Below are 9,298 nucleotides of genomic sequence, written 5' to 3' on the forward strand. Positions count from 1 at the left end.
GCTTTCTTGAGGCAAATAAGAGTGGATAAATCACCAGGACCAGACAGGGTATTCCCATGGACGTTGAGGGAGGCTAGTGTTGAACTTGCAGTGGCTCTGGCAGACATACTTAAAATGTCAGTATTCACGGGGGAGGTGCTGGATGATTGGAGGGTGGCTCATGTTGTTCCGTTGCTTAAAAAAAGTTCCAAAAGAAATCTGGGAAATTAAGGCCAGTAAGCTTGACATCGGTGGTTGGCAAGTTAGTGAAGGTGCGATAAGGGATAGGTTATACAAATATTTGGATAGACAGGGACTTATTAGGGAGAGTCAACGTGGCTTTGGTCAAACATGACCTACCACGCACAATCTATTAGAGTTTTTCAAGGAGGTCACCAGGAAAGTGGATGAAGGGAAGGCAGTGACTGTTGTCTACCTGGATTTCAGCAAGGCTTTTGACAAGGTCCCTCATGGGAGATTAGTTAGGAAGATTTCAGTTGCTAGGTATACATGGGAGGCTGTAAATTGGATTAGATACTGGCTCAATGGAAGAAGCCAGATTGGTTGTGGAGGATTGCTTCTGAATGGAGGCCTGTGACTAGTGGAGTGCCGCAGGGATTGGCGTTGTGTCCATTGTTGTTTGTCATCTATATCAATGATCTGGATGATGTGGTAAATTGGATCAGCAAATTTGCTGATACAAATATTGGAGGTGTAGTGGACAGTGAGGAAGGTTTTCAAAGGTGCAGAGGGACTTGGACCAACTAGAAAAATTGGCTGAAAAATAGAATTTAATGCAGACAAGTGAGGTATTGCACTTTGGAAGGACAAACCAAAGAATGTACAGGCTAAATGGTAGGACTCTGAAGACTGCAGTTGAACAGAGGGATCTGGGAATACAGGTACAGAATTCCCTAAAAGTGGCGTCACAGGTGGATAGGGTTGTAAAGAGTGCTTTTGGTACATTGGCCTTTATAAATCGGAGTATCGAGTATAAAAGTTGGAGTGTTATGGTAAGGTTATATAAGGCATTGGTGAGGCTAAATTTAGAGTAATGTGTACAGTTTTAGTCACCTAGTTACAGGAAGGACGTAAATAAGGTTGAAAGAGTGCAGAGAAGGTTCACAAGGATGTTGCCAGGACTTGAGAAGCTAAGTTAGAGAGATTGAATAGGTTAGGACTTTATTCCCTGGAGCGTAGAAGAATGAGGGGAGATTTGATAGAGGTGTATAAGATTTTGATGGGTATAGATAGTGACTTCAAGCAGGTTTTTTCCACTGAGGCTAGAAGGGGGGGAAAAAAGAGGGCATGGGTTAAGGGTGACAGGAGAAAAGTTTAAGGGAATATTGGGGGGCTGTTTCAAACAGTGGTGGGAGTGTGGAATGAGCTGCCGAATAAAGTGGTAGCATTTAAGAAAATCTTGGATGGGCTCATGGATGAGGGGGGTATGGAGGGATATGGTTCAAGTGCAGGTCAGTGGGACTAGGCAAAAAATGGTTTGGCACAGACAAGGGCCAAAAGGCCTGTTTGAGCTGTAATTTTCTATGGTTTATGGCATCCATACTTCACCTAGAAACTGAGTTTAAAATATAACTCTGAATGATTAGAGGGAAATTCCCCCCTCGGGTTTGGGTTGTCCACCTCTCCCTTTCCTATTTGTGTACATTCACAGAATATGCTTGTTCTTTCTAGCAAAGGACCCAAATTGCACTCTCTCAATCTGATGCAGTGAGAAGACTAAGGCTTTGGTCTATCCAGCCCATATTGTAACTGAATATGCTTATTGCTGGACTGAGCTCTTGCACTTACTGGACAGCAAAATGTTTTCAGCTTCTTGCTAATTCTCACTTCCTGACAGTTACCTCCAATCTCCTGCTAAGTTATAATTTAAACACCTTACAAAGTGAACTGTGGCATAAGCAATTTAGGTTGTTGTTCCAAGTTTCATCCTTGAACTGTTAGCTGGTCTTCATTAGAATTGGGGGGGGTGGGTGGTATAGAATCCCTATTGTACAGAAGGAGGCCATTCACTCTGCACTGAGTATCTCATCCAGGTCCTTTTCCCCAACATATCCCTATAATCCCTAACCTGCACATCTTTAGTGTGTGGGAGGAAACCAGAGCACCTGAAGAAACCCATGCAGGCACAGGGAGAATATGTAAACACCACACAGTCACTGAAGGCTGGAATCAAACCCAGGTGTCTGGCACTGAGGCAGCAGTGCTAACCACTGCCACCAGGTAGGGGCATCAAACATAGTCTCAATCCACTGAGACTAGGAAAGGGAGGGGGGTGGGGGATGGAGAAAGCAAGATTTCCTATGTTGGCGAAGAATTTCAAACCTATCCAGGCCAGAGGGAGGTTTTTCAGAAGGTAGAGGGGGTATGGAATGCTCTGCCAAGTAAGGTGGTGGAGGCAAGCACGCTAGAGTTGTTTAAGAATAACTTAGACAGGCACATGAGTGGGTTGGAGTTGGGTGGATATAGGAGATTGTTTTAAACAAAGTTCATTAGCATTGGGGTGTCCCAGGTAAGGTAAATGTATATGGTATGATGTTTTTTCTCTTCATAGGTTTTAAGTTGGTCCGCCTTGTTGCCCAACGAGGGCATACACGCGATGGGTCGTACTTGGGCTGCTCTTGGTTGTTCGAGATTGGCCTAGTGCTTCATGTCGTTAGTGTGTGCTTAAACTGGACCAGATGCTGGGCAAGACGACAGCTCAGTGACTATCACTGTTTGCTGTGCAGACGCATGGATTTGGGCCATTGTCTGTGGGAGTTTGCACGTTCTCCCTGTGCTTGTGTGGGTTTTCTCTGGGTGCTCTGGTTTCCTCCCACACCCCAAAGATGTGCTATTAGGCTGATTGGCAGTAATAAATTGTCCCTAAATCAGATTCCCTCAATGTGGATGGCCATAAAACATTAGACAAGGGTCATGGGTGGAGGGGGGGACTGGTGGTGTTGTGGTGGCGATGTGGGCTCGTTGGGCCGAGGGGCCTGTTTCCCAGGCTGTTTTGTTCTTTGATATCCAATGCCTTGGATTAGATCTCACAGGCAGGTTTCAAACTGTGGGAAAAATCTCTTTGGGAAACCAACCTCAAAGCCAGTATCTGCAACCCAAACAATAGAGCTACTGAAAGAATGATTTTTTCATTTACAGGGACAGCAATAATTTAACAAATAGATGCATTGAAAGAAAAAAAATATCAGATCTTGGGGCTTCCACAAGTTTCCATTGGAGACCTCATCAGATCCAGAGATCTGGTTGATTACCAACAGGGAAGGACTAGCCTAGTGCTGGAATAGTTGGTGTTCGTGGCCTGTGATATGAACAGAGCAGATGGAGGCCATTCAGCCTCTCGAGCCTGCTTTACCAATCAATAAGATCATGGCTGATAAGATTGTTTTTGACTTTGCATTTCCCTACCCCCAATAACCATTGACTCATTGTTAGGTAAAAATCTATCTAACTTTGCCTTAAAATTCAATGGCCCTGCTTCTACTGCTCCCTGGGAAAGAGTTTAAAAGGCTCTCAACCCCTCAAATTCTTCTCATCCCTTAAATAGGAGACCCCTTATTTTTCCCCACAAGATGAAACCTGTTTCAGCATCCAATCTGTCAAGGCCCCTCTGGATCCATTATGTCTTAAGATCACCTCTCAATCTTCTAAATTCTAATGGATACAAGCCCAACCTGTCCAAGCTTTCTTAGTAAAATAACCCCTCATCACCCCATTATCAGTCAAGTGAACCACCTCTGAACTACTGGTGCACTTGTATCCTTCCTTAGATAAGGAGAGCAAAACTGCACACTGCTCTAGATGTGATATCTTGGTTGTTTTGTTAGTTGTTCCTTACTTCAGTCTATTTTAATTTTACATCTACTTTGTGTCCTCGATGCTTGCTTTAGATTGTTGTGGAAGGGGCTGCCCTGAATCACCATGCGGGTGCATCTGAAGCTGAAACCTTCAATCTCAATCATTCTGCTGCCAGCAGTGGGTAAGTGCCCCAATAGAGTACCACTGGAGAAGGGAAATTTCAAACCAATATCTAAACAAGGCAGATTAAGAAGCCAGGAAAATTAGAATATGGGAAAACTACAGCGGGGAAAAAGAGAAAACTAATAGGAAATGTTAATAACTGATTTTAATAGAGAATGAATGCTCTTGGTGCTAAATGAGGACATGGCAAAGAGATCATTAGGGTCTTGGTAATAGGGACATAGGAGTAAACCCTTCAAACATGTTCCCTATTCCTGGCAGATCTGATTGTGGTCTCAGTTCCACTTTCCTGCCTGCCCATTTGTCTATCAAAATTCTGTATAACTCGGTCTTGAATGTATACCCAGCCCCACTGCTGTCTGGGGAAGAGAATTTCACAGATTAACAACGTTCCTTCAGAGAATTTCTTATCTGCCTTAAAAGGGAGACCATTTATTCTTAAAGAAAATGTCCCCCATTCTCATCTCCCCTACAAGTAGAAACATCTTCTGGGTATCTACCCTGTTAAGTCCCTCGGGTTCTTTTTTATGTCTGCATTGAAAGTGATCAGACAGCATTACTTGCAAAATCAGGCAATCAGAAGAGAGCCTGTTTAAAAGGCTGAAATGGGAGAGAGCTGTGTTTTCTATGGTGAGAAGAGAATTAATTTTAATATGAAAGATCCTGTTTTTGTGTGATTTTATTTCGTTAATTGAAACGGACTGTTTGCATCCAGATGTAATCCTGCCTAAAAGAACAGGCTGGTGCTAATACTTATAGACCTGTAACAGTGTCTTCTGGATCCAGCTCAGCATCCACGTGGACTGGAGACATTTCCCATTCCTTGCTGGGTTCCCACCTTTGGTCCCAGACTCCTGATATGCCTGTGATGTGAGGTCTGTGATATTATGGACCCTACACTATATATAGAGAGATCAATTTCCTTTTTCTCATCAGTGAATGAGCAATTGATGTGGTTATCAAAGCAACTAACCTTTGCTTTTCCCTGTCAATGTTAGATCTCTATCGCAGAGGCAACCCTGTTGTGGCATCACAAAGACTGGCCAGCCATGCCGAAATAAAGCAGTTACCGGACAGGAATTCTGTCGAGTCCACAGTTCAGGACAGACTTCATAACAGTTACATCATCTTTAGTTTCAATCACTGTTGCTTAGTTAAGAATATTGATGCTGTTTTAAATTTGGTTAATTTCATTTTCCTATATTTTTAACTTTTAAAACATATTTGATATATAAATGGGAGAATTTCCTGAATCTGGGTGCACAGATCTGATAAGAAGCATTAATGTTCAATAACCTCCTGCCCAAACTATAGATTCAGCAAAACTGAAACATATGTATGTTTCACTTCATTGAGAGCTGGGTACTTGGCCTGTCTGCTTTGAACTAGGTTTGACATTTGACTGTCTCCTCTCTCTCAACAGACTGGCCATATGTTTCTGCATTATCTTTGCATTCATCTTTGATTTTAATCCTTTCATTTAGAAACCTGAAATGGTTATTTTTCTTTAAGATATATTGAGCTGTGTCTGCAATGACTGATTCTTGTTCCTGGGAAGCTGATTATTAGCTGCAAATAAGCTGCTGCCAGTATATAATCCCTTTTGTATTTGGAAACCAGCATTGGTTGGATTCTGGCTGTGGAAAAATGCAGCTTCTTCCAGTGAAATAAGCATTGGGCTGGAAGGCTGGCTCAAATGTACAAAACTCCCAGAAAACTTGGCTCTGTGAGGTTTGGGATGGGAAAAGCAGTCAGGTGAGTGTGTGTTTACAAGAACAACAACATCAAGGTTTTCGTTTTGAATTTGTTTTTACCATATCCTAATGAGTTTATTCTAATCTGACTCCTACCTCCTTTTTCTAATGTCTCTGCTAACAGAAGTGTGCAAATTACTACAAGTCTCCAAAGTGGAACGAACTAGCTAGCACAGCGGGGTTTTTCCCTTTGAGTGATTTATTTTGTGCAATCTTTGACCCAGAATTGTATGTATCAGAACTGTGTAGTAACTGGCCCTTTGCTGTTTAAATCAATTACCTGTTCTGATTTCAATTTAAGACTCAATTTACTGTAATCATTATCTGCTTCTTGTATTACCTTGCTGTCCCTCACTTATTGTTAAGCCATGTGCTTGCATTTGCAGTGCTAGTGGGTAAAGCTGGTCTCCTCAGTATTTGTATCTGCTCGCAGTCAGATTTTCAGGCAGATTTTTCTGATGTGGATGGAGAGAGGTTTGTATAATGTAAAGTAGCTTTGTTTGATGTAACAGATTGCAAATATGGTTGGAATGGAAGTAAAATACCCCCTTAAATGCATAACTTAGTCTTCAAGCCACCTCACCATCTGGGCAAAAATCATCTGAGTTAACACAGCAAAAACTGGAGTGGTCCTGCATTAACCCTAGCAGGAGCCAGGCATAAAAGATGAGGGCTTTGTACTCCTGTCACACTTTATTGAAGAGTGTTTTAGTTTGTGGTGATCACCTGAAGGATGAAAGGTCATTGGAGTTCAAATCTGTGGGCCATGCCTAACCTGCAACTCCTGATGATAATCTGACCTATGATGTACAGATAACCTAGTTCTCTGACTTAATCAGGTCAAACTTGTGAATAATAGAGTTCCTTGGGGCTGGAAATAGTTCCTTGCCTCTTTAGTGATTAGGTGTAACACGAAGATCTGATTGCATATTCCAGTTGCTGATAGGATCATCTCTGTGCTAACACCAGGCTGGAGTTAAATGAGAAGTTGATTTTAATCTTTTTTAGTGAGCTGTGAGATTCCTTGATGTTGAACCTTGATTTAATTACAAATACAGATGTGGGATGTGCCTGTGTTACTTTTGATTAGAAGTGATTTAATGTGTGAGGGGTGAGTTGTTTGAAGTTTGCCAGGTTATGTTACAGAACTGTGCTCTTACTGAATCTGTTTGGATGGATGTACTGAATGATACTGGCTGTCCATATTACTGAGATGAACTGAAACTGTGCAACCTGACTCGCTTTGAATTGAATTACTTTCTGTTCAGTTTCTCTGAAGTTAGTGGGATAGTCACTTAAATGGAGGAAGTTTTTTATTGGGAAGGCAGATGATCTGGATGTGTCTGAGATTTGGCACTATCTTGACCTTTACTCCAAGGATGCAGTCATCTGCCTTCTGAAATAAATCTCAAACTTTTTGGTGTTTCTGCTTTGCGTTTTTCTCTGGTGTTTAACTATCCCAAGGTCGTCATTTGGGTAGAAATGATAAGATTGTGATCTGCAATCAAAGGTTCGTGATTCAGTTAAAACACCCAATTCCTATGGTAGGGTTTTCACCAGTTTTATTTACCTTTTCCTGGTTAAAGATCATGAATAGTGAATTGTTTTTATGAAGCTTATGGTGCAGTGTACTGATATGTTGTGAAGTTCCTTCTGACATTGTTAATGCAAGCACAAGTTTTTAATTTGAAATGCTGGAACTCTGGTTAGTGAATCTCACTTACTATAAATAGTTGGGGTAGGAGAAATTCATTACTGGCTTTGGTTTGATCTGCTGTATAATGTATAGGCCAGTTACACCACAAAAGTAAATGTCTAATTTTTTGAATTGTTAGCTGATCAATACTTGATGATTGAAACATTTTGGGAATATTAATTCCCTGCTCATTGGGTGCAGTGTTGGTCTATTATCATGTTTTAATCTTGTCAATTTGTAATTATTCAATAAATTTGATTTCTAGAACTGGTTGATGGATTTAATTTTAATGCCCTCCCTTAACCTGACCTTGATTTGAAGGATGCAAGAGGTCTTTCTCTTTCCACCATCTCCTCTGCTAGTCCTTAAAATCATAGAACATTACAGCACAGAAACGGGCCTTTTGGCCCTTGGCTGTGCTGAACCATTTTTCTACTTAGTCCCACTGACCTGCACCTGGACCATATCTCCGCCCCCCGCCCCCGCATCCATGTACCTGTCCAAGTTTTTCTTAAATGTTAAGTGAGTCTGCATTTAAATTAAGTTTAAATTAAGGGGGGGTAGTTATAGGACGGATGTCAGGGGTAGGTTCTTTACCCAGATGGTGGTGAGGGATTGGAATGCCCTGCCTGCTGCAGTTGTAAATGTGCCTAGTTTGGGGGCGTTTAAGAGATCCGTGGATAGGTTTATGGACAAAAAGGGATTGGTTTAGGTTAGTGGGTCATTGTTTTGTAACTGGTCGGCGCAACATCGTGGGCCGAAGGGCCTGTTCTGCGCTGTAATGTTCTATGTTCTATTTACCACTTCATCTGGCAGCTCACTCCACACTCCCACCACTCTGAAGAAGCCCCCCTAATATTCTCTTTTAAACTTCCCCCTTAACCTATGTCCATTAGTTTTTTTTCTCCCCTAGCCTCAGTGGAAAAAGCCTGCTTGCATTCACTCTATACCCATAATTTTATATACCTCTATCAAATCACCCCTCATTCTTTTACACTCCAGGGAATAAAGTCCCAAACTATTCAACCTTTCTCTGTAACTCAGTTTCTCAAGTCCTGGCAACATCCTTGTAAACCTTCTCTGCACTCTTTCAACCTTTATTAATATCCTTCCTGTAATTAGGTGACCAAAACTGCACACAATATTCAATTTGGCCTCAACAATGTCTTATACAACCTCACAATAACATTCCAACTCTTTATACTCGGGCGGGAAGGTGGAACTGAGCCACGACAGATCAGCCATGATCTTATTGAATGGCGGGGCAGGCTCGAAGGGCTAGATGGCCTACGCCTGCTCCTATTTCTTATGTACTCAATACTTTGATTTATAATGCCACGTTCCAAAGCTTTATGACCCTATTCTGGTCACCTCATTACAGGAAGGATGTGGACGGTATTGAGGGTGCAGAGGAGATTTACAAGGATGTTGCCTGGATTGGGAGGCATGCCTTATGAAGGTAGGTTGAGGGAGCAAGGTCTCTTCTCCATGGAGAGACGAAGGTTAAGAGATGACCTGATAGAGGTTTATAAGATGTTGAGAGGTATAAATAGGGTGGCTATTTCCCAGGGCTGAAATGGTCGCTATGAGAGGACACAGGTTTAAGGTGCTGGGAAACAAATACAGAGGAGCTGTTAGGGGTAAGTTTTTCACTCAGGGTGGTGAATGAGTGGAATCGGCTGCCATTGGTGGCAGTAGAGGTGAACTCACTGAGGTCTTTTAGTACTCTCCAGAAGTCTTTTATGTCCTATATATCTGTGATGCCACTTCTAGGGAATTATGTATCTATATTCTCAGATTCCCCCTGTTCTACTGCAGTGACCTACCATTTACCTTGTAAATCACCTTGTAACCAGTACCTTCATTAGTA

At 42.0% G+C, this 9,298-nt stretch overlaps 1 protein-coding gene across 1 annotated transcript in view; it reads left to right on the plus strand.

The window, feature by feature from the left end:
- The window catches only part of bmb (brambleberry), a 49,731-nt gene extending 44,613 nt beyond the window's left edge, over positions 1 to 5,118 (plus strand). Inside the window, exons 11-12 of the mRNA XM_080182696.1 lie at positions 3,888 to 3,976; positions 4,977 to 5,118. Of these exons, the coding sequence (XP_080038822.1) occupies positions 3,888 to 3,976; positions 4,977 to 5,094 (207 nt within the window). The 3' untranslated portion in view covers positions 5,095 to 5,118. The remainder of the gene's footprint in view (positions 1 to 3,887; positions 3,977 to 4,976) is intronic.
- The last annotated feature ends 4,180 nt before the right edge of the window (positions 5,119 to 9,298 follow it).

The sequence above is a fragment of the Carcharhinus amblyrhynchos genome, unplaced genomic scaffold (assembly GCF_965287045.1).
Source record: "Carcharhinus amblyrhynchos unplaced genomic scaffold, sCarAmb.v2.hapA scaffold_81, whole genome shotgun sequence".
Lineage (NCBI taxonomy): Eukaryota > Metazoa > Chordata > Chondrichthyes > Carcharhiniformes > Carcharhinidae > Carcharhinus > Carcharhinus amblyrhynchos.